Here is a 15,490-nt window from a genome sequence, read left to right as displayed (position 1 = left end):
CAAGTCCAACCTTGCCACAGCCTCTTTTCAGGCAATTATAGAGAATGACGAGGTCTAACCTGAGCCTCCTCTTCTCCAGACTGAACAACCCCAGTTCCCTCAGTGGCTCCCCATAACACTTGTGCTCCTGTCCCTTCAACAGCTTCATTTTCCTTCTCTAGACACGCTTCAGGGCTTCAGTGTCTTTCTTGTAGTGAGGGGCCCAGAACTAAACACAGTACTCAAGGTGCAGCCTCACCAGAGCTGAGTAGAGGGGGTGATCACCTTCCTGGTTCTGCTGACTATTCTATTTGATACAAGCTAGGATGCTATCGATGTTCTTGGCTAGCTGGGCATACTGCTGTCTCAAGTTCATCTGAGTGCTGACCAACACCACAAGATCCCTTTTTATTTCACATCTAAATCTTCTTGTGTTTTGTGTATTATTCTCTTCATCTATCATTTTTCTTAGTCTGGACTCTAATCTTCCTTTTTTCTCTATGCATTTCTTCTGGATTCAGACTCCCTTCCAAATAATTGAGCAAGATAAGCCATTCATATCAACATCTCCACTTAAGATTCCACTTTTCCTACATTCTCAATTTTTTGGAATTGTTAATGTGTAACCTCCATGCTGGGAAGCTGAATGGGGATTTGGCAGAAGATCCTGTCAAGTGATGGAAGGGGTAGAAGTCAGAACAGAAGATAAAGGAAGTGCTGCTGGCCATTAAGAGATGGTCAAGGAGAAGAAATAACTTGATAGTAAGTAAGATGGAGGAAGTGTGAGAGTGGTTTGCAATGTTCAGTGTGCCTCATAATACAATACTGTCACTAGGAAAGAGAAAATTAAATATTTAATCTTGTGCTGGTGATGTGGAAGCCTGAATTTCACTTTGTTAAACAGACTAGCAGACATAATATAAAGTAATATACCTGAAATGGATGCCTTTTATGAGGCAAGAGAAACATCTACAGAGTATTACTGTTTTCTGAAACAGAATCTCTAAGGTGAAGATGAAAACACTTAAGAGAAAGAGACTCTCCTTAAGGAGAAAGCAGAAGGAAACGATAGAGGGAAAACAGCATTCATAGGAAATATTGCCATTTCATAGGAGACTTCATGGATTTATTATTTAAAAATAAAAAATAAAAAATGAAAACAACCTCCTGCCTATGTGACTGACAAAACCAGTGGAAAACTGCTGTTCTGACTGAGGAATTCTGCTTTGCTTCCCAAGTGATCAATAAATATAGATTTAGATTAGAAATGTGATCAGATTACCTGCATCTTAACTGCTAACCAATAACCGAGATTTATCAAAGAATTAAGTCTTCATTTAATCCACTGCAGAACAGGACTGGACTGGGAGAAGAAACTCCTTTGCCACAAAGCCATGCAAATACTGCATATGAAGACATATGGCTTTTCACATTTCCGTAGCAGTTTCTCCTGCAGACTTTCAGCAAAACCTGTCAACAATTTGTTACACAGTGAATCAATATCTTGTCTGTTTGCATCTAGGCTGATGCCAACAAAGACTTCTAGGCAAAGGGAAAATCTCTACTGTTAAGCTACTAGAGCATTCTCTGGCATGCCTTTATTTTTGAAATAATTAATTTCTGGGCATTCTCTGTGAGTTAGCATGGGCTTGGATGCCCAAGGAGGTGTGGGTCTCACACCTCTCATGGAGGTGGGAGAGTGCTGCAGTAGCACAGATACTCTACAGTAGTTGCAATTTGCAAGTCCTAACTACGTTTCATTCACTTGTGTGGATGTATTCTTAAAGAATTGAGTACTTGACTCAGAGAGGTACCTGGAAAGAATAATTAACTTGAAATTTCTCACATTTTCTTTTTTTTTAGTTTTGACAAAGTTGTAATATTTATGTGTTTCGTCAAGCCTCTGATATCTGTGACCCAAGAGAAGCAATGTTGTTTGTGTTTTCATTAGCCTTGAAGTAGAATTGCATCAAACTCAGATGTTAAATAGTAAATATGCAAGGGAGCCAGTGTGAGCACTGCTTAAAGGCAGAGCTGTTTCATGTGGCACTGTAATTCAGTTCAGTGCTTTAGACAGTTCTAGCTAATAAACTTAACACTTCCTTTTTGTACTGAGTAGAGATCCTAGAACAGCTTCTCTGCTTCCTCTTTATGTACCCTGTGCTCTGCTCTGTCTTCTCTCTTTTGAGAGAGGAAAAGCAATGGGGATGAAGGGCAGGGGGTTGAAGTTTTTTTCGAGGTACTTGGAATGCAAAGAAAACAAAGTTTAATTTATGATTACAATAAAACTTCACTTTTGGTTTGACTTCAGTAAAAATTCAAATTGCACATTAGTGCTGCAAACAGAGCTTGAAATGTTTTCTTGTTAGAATGGACACTTGTCTTTATCTCACATAAAGTAAACGTTTTTTTTCACATCTTTAATGAAAACTTCATATCTGAGTCTTACATATAACAATACAGTGTTAGTCAGTTTAGATTTTTAATTTTAAGTAAAGAAACGTAAAGAAAACTAGGTTAAAGAAATTGTGCATTAGACTTTTCAAAATTTTAATTATGGTGGTGTTTAAATATTTGCATTTAAGCTAATCACATTTGGTTTTAAATACAGAAGAACATTAATCAAGGAATACGTATTAGCCAGCATGTTTTGATTAGCAACATAAAAAATGCCTTGAAGTCAAACTGCATTTTAAATTCTTTGGTTTAGAGTAGAAGCTGATTATCAGCAGTGTTAAAAAGGAGCTAAAAATCAAAATGTAGTCTGCTTCTAATTCCTTATGTGGCCCTTCTTGCCTATTCTAGGTTTTTGCAAGGGAAACGTGCTGGAGGTACAATAGTTCATGTGTCTTTCTGACAGATAAAGGAGAATTATACCTCATCGTGCTTTATGTTACTTAAAATGCAAGTGCTTATTTTTTTCAATTCTCACAGCAGACCAGTAGCTCTTCAGTGGTCTGCTAATAAGCTCACTAGTGAGTTCCACTGAAATTCTCTTCTGTTTGAACCTGCCCTTGATGCAAGGCTGTCAGATGGAGCATGTTTATCGGGCAGATAATGATGTTTGCAGTGAAGTGCATATAGGTATATATGTGGGCACACAAATATGCATATATAATAGAATTGCTCTAGAGCAGTTGTCTAAAGAAAGCAAGAAGAAACTAAGTGGCAAGCTTTGTAGAAATTCTGTAATTTCTAAGACCACTAAATGCAGCTGGGTGTAGTGGATTATCTTTCTGCTTTCTGGCTCCAGCTGTTTTGTCTTTACTTTTCTGTATCTTCAAGCTGAATGCTGTTTGGGAGCAGTTGAATGCATCTTTTTGATGGATCAGGTTTGTCATATTAACCAGCTTAAGAAATCTCCCTCTCCTATTTCTTGCTGCTCACTTCTGGTTCCATTTTGTGATTGCTATTCTTTCCAATAGCATTCATTTGTGGGGCAGAGACATAAAATCCTCCGTGGCACAATAGGCATCAAGGAAGTTATGCTAAAAGGTCTGAAACAAATTAAAACTCAAATTCATCTGCTGCAGAAAGAATGTTTGTGTACCCAGCATCTCCAAATGGGTTGGCTTTAATGCCCAGCAGAACAGTGATTGTTGGCTCCAAGGTGGTCAGCCGGAGGTGCAGATGTAGCATGTCAGCCTACAGTCTGTGCTCTTTTAAAGACTTAAGAGTAAATGGTATGCTACAGGATGAGTATTAATACTGTATTTTTGCTCTTGTTTCTGCAGTCCTGCGTAGGGTTCTCTTTACACAGTGTTTGATTATGGACAACTTCTTAATCAAGATTTAGCTAACTTGGCCTTCTAAGAAGCAAATGTAGAACACTTCTAGGTCCTACGGGATTTAAATAAAAAGTGAAGTCTCCCTTCTTTTGTCACACATAATGGAAAATCACTTTTGGCATCTTTTGGCACTTTTATAGCATCCAAGTGGAAAGCCAACTCTTTATCAGTGAGACATATTAGCTCGTGGTGATGATAATATATATCCAGGATAAAAAATCAGAGGATGAAGGCTTGTTTCTTGAATCTGTTTCCAAAGATTTGCAAATATTTAAGTGTTTGCATAAAGTAAATTAAAATCATGTTTTTTACTCTGAATTTCAGATGAGCTTACCATGTTTTTCTTGTCAGTGTCTTTATTCAAAATAAACATTTCATAATCACAGTCAGAAAATATTTGAAATACAAAGATTTAAAATGTACCTTACATCAAGTCTTAATCATCTAATGTACAATTTTGAATTTTTTTTTTTAATTCAGATATTGATGAGAGTGGCACCTATGACAACAAGATAGTGTGCTCTGCAGATTTGGCAGTGGCTTGTCTGCACTGGGGCAGGATGGGTGATGATGCAAATGTTTGTAGGGAACTCTTACTTGAGACCATTTGCCTTTCAGTTCTGAGAGAACAGTAATAAGTTTTGGGTTCCTTCCAGAAAATTGGACTGAGATTTGGACCGCTTCTGCTTCCTTTCATAACATGTCAGCCAAAGGTTTCCTTTTTTTGGAGAAGCATTCAAGGTAATTCTGCAGTAATATAGGATCTTACATAGTCAAAATGTACTGACTGATATTATTAATTTTTATGGTGAAATCTATGGGAGCATCTGAAAAGTAAATACCAAAATGGTATGCTTGAAAATATTATAAAATTCAATTTCATACTGTTGGTCACAGTCACAGGTGTGGTGTTAAGTCTGCCTATTAACTAAATCCATGTAGGTATGTGAAAGCAGTTCACCCTGAAAAGTGAAAACTCAGAGGAAAACTTCAGGATGTGAGACTGAATTTCAGTTCTCGTTAACTGGACACAAAACATGGTGGAGAAAATCAGTGGCAAGGTTGTTGTAGCTTCTCTATTCTGGAAGCTCTAAAATCAAAATAATTGATTTTGTTATTGTTTTTTATTCTCTGGAGAAGGGTTACTTCAGGAATATACTAAGAGCTGGGACGTACAAGAGACTGGCTTAATTGCCACAGTGGTCCCATTTACTCTGTGAAAGTTAACAAACATCTAGCTGGATGCATTACCACAAACTTTTGTAGAAAAATGAGAGCTTTATTCTATTACTAAGTGTTTTCCTTTCTTATGCAAAATTTAAAGAGAGGAGCTTTAATCTGCTTTAAAGTAGAGGGGGAAAGTTGATATCAGTGGTTAAGAGAAGCATGGTCTGCAGTCACACAGCAAATGAATGGAGGACTCAAGACTAACAGCCTCTTACAGAGGGCTTCACCCATACTGTGTTTTTTCCTAGTTCCCCCTCTCACTGCCTGATACATGTATGATGAATATGGTACTTACTGTAAAAGAGGTTTAGAACAGCGCAGTATTGGAATAAAGAAAGAACATCACTTTTCAAAGGTTGTTCATTTTGATTATCTATGCCCAAAATTGACATAACCTATTCCAATATTTCAGTTCTGTAGTAAAATCTCATCTGGCATAACAACAGTTTTTCATTTTCTTGCAGAGATGAAACAGATCTTTGGACCTAAAAGCAATTTGACCAAATAGTTGACTCAGTGTTTCACTGTGAAAACAGGCTAAATTGCTTAGAATGAGCCTCAGTCAGTCCGTTAAAAAATAATGTTTTGCATGTAGCTCTGCCAGTATCTGACCTAACCTAAATGAAGGGTGAAATCAAGATCTCTCTTTCCATAGATTTTGGTTAGCTCTTCAGAGATGCTTCAAGCCAGTTCAATTCTTTTTCCACCAAGCACTTTTCTGCACCAACAGAGACTAACGTACAAATCTACACTGTGTATTAGCTGAACTCCAGTGTGTATCTCAGCCTCATTCGGTACACAGCACTGCCAAGCTGCAGATATTTTCTTTGTCCTGGGTCGTCAAAAATTAACTAGCGTCAACCCTCCTGCTATAGACAGGGGCACTTCCCACTAGACCAGGTTGCTCAAAGTCCCATCCAGCCTCGCCTTGGACTCCTCCAGTGTGAGGGTATCCACATCTCTGGGCAGCTTGTTCAGCATCTCACCACCCTCACAGTAAATAATTTTTTCTGGATATCTAATCTAAATCTATGTTCTTCCAGTTTCCCTCATCCCGACACTACATGCCCTTATAAAAAGTCCCTCCCCAGTTTTTCCATAGGCTCTCTTCAGGTACTTCTGACCTTTTCTTCTCTGTGCTGGAGCTCCACATCCTTCTTGTGTCAGAGGTCCCAGAAATGGATGCAGTACTCCATATAGGGTCTCACAAGCACATAGTAGAGGGGCAGAATCAACTCCTTCAACCTACTGGTCACACTTCTCTTGATGCTTCCCAGGATACTGTTGGCCTTCTGGGCTGCAAGAGCACACTGCTGGCACACATTACATCAACTGAAACTCCCAAATCCTTCTCCTCAGGGCTGCTCTCAAGCCATTGTCTGCCTAACCTGTATCTGTGCTTGGGAATGCCCTGACCCAGGTGCAGAACCTTGCACTTGGCCTTGTTCAACTTCATGAGATTGGCATGGCCCACCTCTCAAGCATTTCCAGATCCTTCTGGATGCCATCATTTCCCTCTGGTGCATCAACTGCACCACTCAGCTTGGTGTCATCTGCAAACTTGTTGATACATGTATACACAAAGGAATATATATACACATAAATTAATGTATAGTGTTTACTTATAAAGTATACAATGCTATTTTCTTCCAGTTATTATGGATATGTGTATCTGCTTGCATAGACATTTGTAATTCACATCTATAAAATTGCATTTAAGGGTTTGCTCAGATCCTGCTGAGGTCAGTGCAAGCTGTTGACCTTAATGGAGCTCAGGCTTCTCCCCTGTAGAGCAGCAGGCTGAGTCATTGAACAGCAGATACAACTTCAATTGTTATGCCCCACTCACTTGTAAATTTGGATTGTGTTCTCAATTCTATTATGATGCTTGAACTACTTAGTACAGAACAAGGAATTCAGTACTGAGTTTTTATTTGTGCTCATGGATCTTTAAACTTGGTCTGAGGCACTGACTCCTGTGACATGCAACTGGTATTGAACTGTGGTTGCATCTGATAATTATCTTGACTGCTTTGCTCTTTTGGTTTGAAGATCTGCCTTTGTGAATTGTCACAGCTGTAGTAGGTGCATTATATTTAATGTATAATCATGATAAAAAGAAATTGGCATTTCCTCAGATGTGATAGTTTATTGCAATGCATGCTCACAGCAGATTGTAATGGAGCCTCTTGGTGAGAACGTACCCAACATTTTTTTCTCAGTTTAACTCTGTGTTCTGCACTCATTGCAGTGTCAAGACTTAACAGAAAATAGATTTTAAAATTACCACAATGCTTATGCTTTTTAGAATTCCTCAAGGTGCCAAGTGGGATAACTGACTGTATCAGCAGTGTACTCTTTGTCATTTGCAACATTTAGAATTATGTCGGTGTGCTATTCAATCTAAATGGTTCTCAAGTTCACAGTAAGAGATGTAGTAACATCTCTTGAGATATCCTGAACGTGTATCAGAAGCCATGCTTTGTTATGTCTTGAGAACTGATGATTTTGGCAAGTACAGAGATTGAACACTTCACCCTCCAAAAAGTTACTTTTATACTTATTTTGCATAGTAAGATCTGTGTGTGTACACACACGCACATATATATACATATATCTGTATCACATATATATACATGTATCTGTACGGTACATCTATTAGATGTCATTCTCATGAGTAGAGTGGAAACAAAATTAAATGTTTTTGTGGCTTTTTTGTTTTTTGTTTTTGTTTTTTTTAATAATAATTTGTAAATGTAGCGTTTATTCAGAGCACCTAATGCCATCACACTGAGGCAGATAGCCCAGGTGAGTACTAGTCTGCATTTTAGTGTGATAAGGCTTCGTGGAAAATGTTTTTATATCCTTCAGCCAAATAGCATTTGTTCCTTACTGAGAGGCATTTAGCTCCTGTTCAAAGCATTTGCCGAGTGTGGGCTCTTCAATTTTGCAGTACTTTTCATAGCATCATCCTCAGCCAACAAGAGCCCTAATGCAGAGCAAGGATTTTCTTGGATCTGGGCTGGAAAGTAATTACATCTGAATAAGCTGCCAACGTGTTACCTCTGCTGGGTATTTGTATGTGTTCTTTAGAAAGTGAATTCTTATGTGGCCATCATGTTTTGTGCATCCATGTGTATCACACATATCCACATTAACTCCTCGTGGGAAACATGAAAATGTGACAGTGAGGTCACAAAAAACTGTATTCATGATTAAGAAAAATGAAATTAATTTTAGATCTCAGGGATCTTTTATTTATTTTTTTATTTTTATTTTTATTTTTTTTCCTGGCAGTTAAAGTATTCTAAAAATATCTGTAGAAGTTTCCATTTCTGGTGATGTTTCAGTGAGTGAGTTTTTTAATGATATCTTGTGATTGTTATTTTTTATAGGATCTTTGTATTTGCATGGCAATTGCTCCTATGCTGGTTTTCTATCCCTGTGCAGTGACTTGAGCTGCTGTAGTTGCATAAAAATGATGAAAATTGAGGGTAAATAACTATATTTGAAAAAACAAACAAAAGAAAACCCTAACTGTTTTTGGCATACATAATTGAATGTACCTCTTCTTTTTGTTACAGAACGGTTTACACAGTACAGCCCTAAAAACCTTAGACAAGCATGGAATAAGTAAGTCATCTTTGTTTTAATTACTTTTTTTTTTAATTCAGTACATATGTAAAATCGCTGAAATACTGTTCTTTCCTGCTTCTGTCTACTTTGAATGTTTTTAGAATTGCCACCTTTCTGTAGATTTGGATAAGCTGCATTGCATAATACTTTATTCATGGGAGTGCCAACTAGCAAGATTGTTGAACTCACTGCAAGATGTTACATTATTGCTTCAGACCATCAGTTTTGAGTCTTGTTTTCACCATTCATCTGTAAATGTTATGAGACTTTTAAATGATCTGCTTCTAATCAACTTTGAATGGATTGTTGTTTTCAAGCAATCATCCTCTGCTGCAGGTTCACTGCTGTGAGCTAACAACTTTTCTGTTGTGTATTTTAATTAATTTGACTGAGAAAGTCAATGTGCATTTACTTTATTTTTTACTTTTAGTATTTCCTTAGATTTGTTGTGTTTATATCAGATGGATGCTGATATAAAGGTGTTGTGTTCCAAGTACAGAAAGATTGCTTACAGAACCAGGAATGCCTAACCCACCATCTGTGTAAAGTTTACTGGATTTCTCAGCACATACAGATTCTTTGCACACAGAATATTTGGGCAGCACTGTCTTGAGTGAGAAATATCTCCTATACTTTGAAGAAAGCATATACAGTTTCAGTTGAATGTGTAGGACAAAAGCCATTTCAACAAATTTTAAATCAGAGTTTTTCTCCACCTTTTGACAAAAAATTATTTTATTATTTAATTTAATTTAATTTTATTATTTTATTTTATTTTATTTTATTTTATTTTATTTTATTTTATTTTATTTTATTTTATTTTATTTTATTTTATTTTATATTTTATTTTTCACAAGGCTTCTGATACTCATTCCAAATTTTACTATTGGTGCCAACCAACAGTAGAAGTCAAAATCCTTTTTTGATATCATATTTATTAATAGTAACGTGTGTATATAACTCTGAAGTTCACAGTCACCTGCCCAAGATGGGATTGGGTCTATTCTCAATTTGTTAGTCTGTTATTCCTTCTACTTCTGCTCTTTCCCATCCAATTTGGTCCAGCATGGTGGACTGAATCACAAAGGCATTCTTCATTCAAACCAAACAAAATAAAAGTTTTGAAATTGCGGTTAAATGAGAAAGGAGAAATCTCTTAATGTGCCAGGATTGTTGCTAAAATCAGGGGTTAATTCTCAGATGAGATGCCATCAAATGTCCATCCTTCTGGTCAGAACCTGCATTTCTATAATCCCTTTCACAACCGTGTAGCTCACTCTCTATTACTACAGCATTCTCCTTTGTTACTATCTGATTCCTGCAATTAGAAGAAAAGCTTAACCAAACCCAGTGCAGTCCTTCACAAATGTTTAGTGTCAACTTCCAACTGGCTTTTGACTGTTGGTAGACAAGTTCCTGGGTAGTCCAGTTCAGACTGGAGGCCTAATTTATTGGCTTTTATGGAAGAGACTATCTCCTGTTTACAATACAAACAATATATACACAGGGATTAGCTTCTCTGACTGTCAGTTTTTGTGAAGATTTCAAAATAGTTTTGCTGTTTCTTGTTATCATTGCAGGCATCTTTCAGCATCTCATTCTTCAGTCATGCTGCTTAGAATGATGTAGTGAAAGTCACAACTTTCATTTAAAAACTTAGTAAAATATTCTATTTTCTGTCCTTTAACAAGGAACAAAATTGCAAGCTCATCTTTTCTTTGAAAGTAGTTAATGAAATAGAAAAGCTTGGAAGAAGCAATTATATTACAACATACGCAATTAGATTTGGATTGGGAAAGAAGGACAAGGAAACTAATACTGACGTGAATGTGTTTGCTTAGAGGCAAATATATATGTAAGTAATGTGAATAGATATTGTCACACTATTCCATCCATATTGCAAGCACGGACTGACTGTTTTTCCATATTTAACAGCAATTAGACCTAACAGTATTTCCTATGTATGAATCATAATAACAGTAGATTTGAATTTAAAAGCAGGTATCTTACATTTCTTTCAATTTCATTATATGTATTTTTTTAAATACCAAAAAAGAACAAAACCCAGTTTGCTTAACAAATCCTCAGTCTCCGAGACTTCATAGTTGACACAAATTATGATCAAATCACAGACTGTTTCAAGAGAAGAACAGAGCTACCTCGTTTCTTAGAAACTCCTTCAAAAAATATTTACACATTTTCAGTGCTCCATGCATAAAGGATTTGCAATTTTTCAGCATAAAGGAAGGACTTGAAAGACTGAAAGCAGTAAAAATATGTAACTTCAGTGCTTCATATTTGCAGTTCTACTTTAGTAGGAAATATTTAGTGCCCCAAAATGATGTATCATTTACATTCAAAATGTAAAGGATTTTCTCCTGTTGTAAGTCTTTATCTGTTTGCTGTATTAGAGTGCTTTGGCTTGCAGAGTTGTAGTTAAGTTTCTGTTACAGGTGTCATATTCTCAGGTGTTTATAATTCAACTATAAAACTTATAGATTGTCAGATTGATACATCTTTGAATTTTTCTGTTTTTATTAGGATGCTTCAAATAACATCAATATCTAATCTAAAAAAAATCCTTTTTAACATCCTGATTTAATTAACTGAAGACTATTTATGTTGCAAAAATGTCCCATTTAAAACTGAATAGTTTTAAGGATAATTGGGTTAAGTGTGAGACCTAAAACATAAAGACAAGCATATAATGTTTGTAGTTTTTTAATATATATATATATTGGTTTTATTACAAATATATTTTTTCTATACATCCAGCTAAGAACTTTTGATAGATGCACCTTAAGGAACAATGTTAATGGTCTTAGAAGGATATACACATGTGTTAAAACTTCAGATTTGATGGATAAAGTTACTAATTGCAGTGAAATGACTTTTTGCAATTTGAGGCTAGTATGGGCATCAGTCTTTGTGGCAGGAAAGTGTTTTAGACAATCTCCGTGGCAATCTCTAGATGTTAAGTGTTTTATGGATATATTCTAAAGTAATACCCCTGGATGTTTTTTGAGAGTTTGTAAAGTTTGTAACTGTATCTTTAAATGCTATTTTAGATTGAGAGAAAATGTTGTCTGAAAATTGGCTTACCGTTGACACAGCTATTAATCTTTGCACTCTCATGCTGCAGTAAATATTTCTGCCCAGTGTGGGTATACGCCAGTCAGGGACAGGGCCATGGTACTTCTCAATTGCTCAACTCCATAGCTCTGAGGCTTATAAACATGAACAGAGGCAACAGAAACTATTCTGAGCAGTTTCAACAACCCCTATTCATAACAGTATTCCAGTGGACAGTATATTTATCTGCACAGTACTCCTCTGAGGTGAAATCCTGTTACTGCATTTTGTAGACAGGAGGTTGAGGTACAAAGATACAAAGAAATTTGTCACACAGAAACTGTGAAACAGTGCAAGAATATCTTTAATTTTCTAAACGCTGTGAGTTTTTTTGCCATTTACTGCTCTTGTCTTTCAGAACTAAGCACAGTCCATCCCTTTATCTTATTCATGTATATCTTTTGAGACCCTGACATGGAGGAGTAACTAGAAGTCTTCAGAGAGCCTTACCTCAAAATACACACTTATGTCAGGATAGGGTTAGTAGAAGGAAGAATAATGCTCTTCCAAATTCCACAGAACTGGCCTGATGTCTATAGGGCAGAAGATACAGAGACAAACAAACAAGAACCGTCCAACCGCAACAACAGCAAAAAAATTAACCCAGTTATCCTTAAACAGCAGACCAAGAACCCCCAGAAAGTCACAGATGTGAACTGGTGGAAAAATATTTACACTTGACTGATTATAGCAGCTTTCACATGGTGTGAAATTTAAAGGAGGAACTGGGCAGTGGAACAACAATGTACACAAGATAGTGGCTCTTTAATTCCCAGACCAATAGAAAATTAGCAGAAAGCGTGGAATGTAGGAGCAATATAAAAGTGAAATCCAGCACTCTTGTTATGTAAGGAATCAGATCCTTAAAATTCCCTCAACAGAACAGGTCAATATTAAAGCCTATTTTGGAAGGTATTTGAGGGAAGTAGTATAACAGTGATTTATAATGAATTAAGACCTTTTGAGGCCGAGTTTCCTCACTGTTTGTGAAAACATCAAAAGATTATAAAGATAATATTTACCAGGTAAGGTCTGATTTATAAGTTTTGTAGAAAATACTTATTGTGTTAGGAAATGAAACTTGCTTTGACTTCCCTCTAGTATAAGACTTCATGTATACTGTGTGAATTAATATTGTGGAATGTGATTATGAAATGCTGGTCTAAAATAATTAAGATGTGGTAATATGATCTTCCTATAGAGACCATAGTGAATTATATTGTCACCTTTTTTCTGAACTTTTCTGTTCAATTACTTCTACACAATGAAAACCAAGAACAGTTCTGCCTTCAGAATGCAATGCAGCCTCTTTCAATTTGCAAAGCTTCTCCACAACAATAAACCCTTACGGAAGAATGACAAAAGAGAACTAATTATTCTTGTATGTATTTGGTAGGATATAAAAAGCTTTTACAGATCCTTCTGTCATGATGGGTTGAATTGTAAGAAACTAGGTTGCAAAGAAAAGAAAGATGCATTTGAAAATTTGAAAACACAAATTCTGCTCTGCATAAAAAGCATTGGTACTTCATAATTCTCCAACATGTAGCATTTATTATAGAAATAACAGTTTATTCTTACAGCTAGTCCCACTGATGAAGATTTCTTTCTCCATCAAAATGGCCTCTGTACTTGAGATGGCTCTTCCTGAGAACACAGTGTAGCATTCCAGGATGGCCCTGCCTATTTTGGGACTGCTGTTCTGTGAAAACTTCCTAAATTAAGCAAAGCAAGCAGATAGAGATGTTGCTTTGAATTGGTATTTTATTTCAAGCATGACATGGACTTCAGAACTGTTAGAAGCTGAGACTTGAGGAATGGCTATTTTTATTTTATTTTATTGCTGTTAGTTAGTTTGTTTGTTTTAAGAAAACTTTAGCCTTAGTTAGGCTTTGACTAAAGAGGAAATTCTTCTAATTGCCATTTTTAACCCTTTCACCTGCTGCCCCATGAGCTACCCTGTTCATTGCAATCCAGTCTGTAGTGCCTCTTAAAAAAATATTCAAGCTCTCAAGCACGGTAGAAGTAAAAACCTCCTGAGTGTTGTTGGTAAAACCTTTTTTGTCAGACAAAAGCAAGTCGTGATGGTTTAAAAGCAGGCCTGTGCAGAAGCTGGAGTGTGCCGTGGCTAAGGATGGGTGATACACATATGAGCACACAGTTGGAGCATGCCCTATGGTTGCGCTGGGACCGTCTCCTCACCTCCGTCTCAGGGGACCTCAGGACCAAGCTGGAGAGGCAAGGATGGAAACCAGGCACAAAATGAGGAGGTTTCATGTTTGTAATGCAGAGCCATATAACCTGCCTCAGTTTCCCAGTGATTTGCTTGCCGTGATACTGCTGTATCCTTTTTCATTTCCTATTTTGTTTCCTGCTTCCTATAAATACCTCCTTTATCAGTCATTATCTTTCCCCCTGGGGACGTCAGGAAGCATATCGCGACAAAACCTACGTTAACAGGGGATGCGGAGAAAAAGCCGTTTCCCAGGCGGTGAATTTATTACCCTACTTTGGTCAAAATACAATACAATACAACACAAGCCTCCGGCAGCGAGCCCCCTGCACACAGCCGCGGTGGGGCGGGCGGGCTGCAGCGCTGCGGAGCTCCCTGCAGCAGGAGGAGTGCTTGAGCCAAGGCAGCAGCCGCTCCTCTGCCGGCACAGACCCTTCTCAGCAGTGGAGACTTTTCTTTCTGTCTCCCTAACACCATCTTGTTGTTGTTGTTCGCTGCCTCGTGGGATTTATTAAATTAATTTCAGGGGGTGGAAGTGGAGTGTTTACACGGCTGTGCTTTTTTTTTTTTTTTGGCTGTCTGTTCCTATGCGTAGAACCCACTCAATACTATTTTTTATGTTTCTGGCATCATAAAGGGGCTCAAGTGGAAAAGTGCAAAAGTCAAAGTTCTCAGCCCATCTCAGGAATGTTCGTGCTGAAGCTGAAATGCACTCTGTGTTTTGCCAGCTTTGTACGATGAATTATATTATCCTGATTGAAACCAATGACTGAGAAAGAGCTCCAGAGTTCCCCTATTTATCCCTTTGCCAAGAACAAAAATTCTTTACAATTTGAATGCGAATGTTTTTTTAATTCTAAATGTAAACTACACAAATGTTACAGCTTCTATACATTTGGGCAGGGATTATTGCCCCGCCTAACAAATCTCACTGTTATAATGCCTATCCTGATAATTTATTTTTGCTTTACACTTAATTCCCTGTCTTTTGTGATGTTGTTATGCTTTATGTGTTACATCCTCTTGGCCTAGTTAAAAGTATTAATAAACCTCGTAAATTGGCCCACAAAGGCCTTTGTCCCCTTTTTCTCTATACTACTATGCTGTTTCTTTAGTAAAATCACACGGTTACTATTCTATAATTTTCCTATCCATGACAACTGTAAAAATACAGCCAAAAACAGCATAGATAATCCTTGTTGTATTGTGCAGCAATAATTCTATCTAGCAATGGGCTGAAGTTTGTTGTCTTTATGGCTAGTCTATTATTTCTGAACCAATCCATATTTCTTTTATTTCCCCCTGGAATTAGTTGTTTATAATTCTCTGCACTCTATCTTTGTGTGTAGATTCTGTCCTCATCTCTCAGTTCTCGTAGCATCTTTGTACTTTTTTTTTTTTTTTTTGTCTTTGTTATGTCTTCACATTTAGTTTCATTTACGAACTGATTCAGTATGCGGTATATCCCTTAGTCCAGTTCATTAATAAAGATGTT

At 36.9% G+C, this 15,490-nt stretch overlaps 1 protein-coding gene across 2 annotated transcripts in view; it reads left to right on the top strand.

Moving 5' to 3' along the window:
* The window catches only part of CDK14 (cyclin dependent kinase 14), a 308,533-nt gene that overhangs the window by 212,240 nt on the left and 80,803 nt on the right, over positions 1-15,490 (top strand). For both annotated transcript variants that reach the window (XM_065731296.1, XM_065731297.1), the window contains one exon: positions 8,579-8,627. In XM_065731296.1, the coding sequence (XP_065587368.1) occupies positions 8,579-8,627 (49 nt within the window). The remainder of the gene's footprint in view (positions 1-8,578; positions 8,628-15,490) is intronic.

The sequence above is a fragment of the Cyrtonyx montezumae genome, unplaced genomic scaffold (assembly GCF_038088225.1).
Source record: "Cyrtonyx montezumae isolate F1298 unplaced genomic scaffold, pur_monq_1.0 scaffold_14, whole genome shotgun sequence".
NCBI lineage: Eukaryota > Metazoa > Chordata > Aves > Galliformes > Odontophoridae > Cyrtonyx > Cyrtonyx montezumae.
This window is presented reverse-complemented; position numbering and strand designations above follow the sequence as displayed.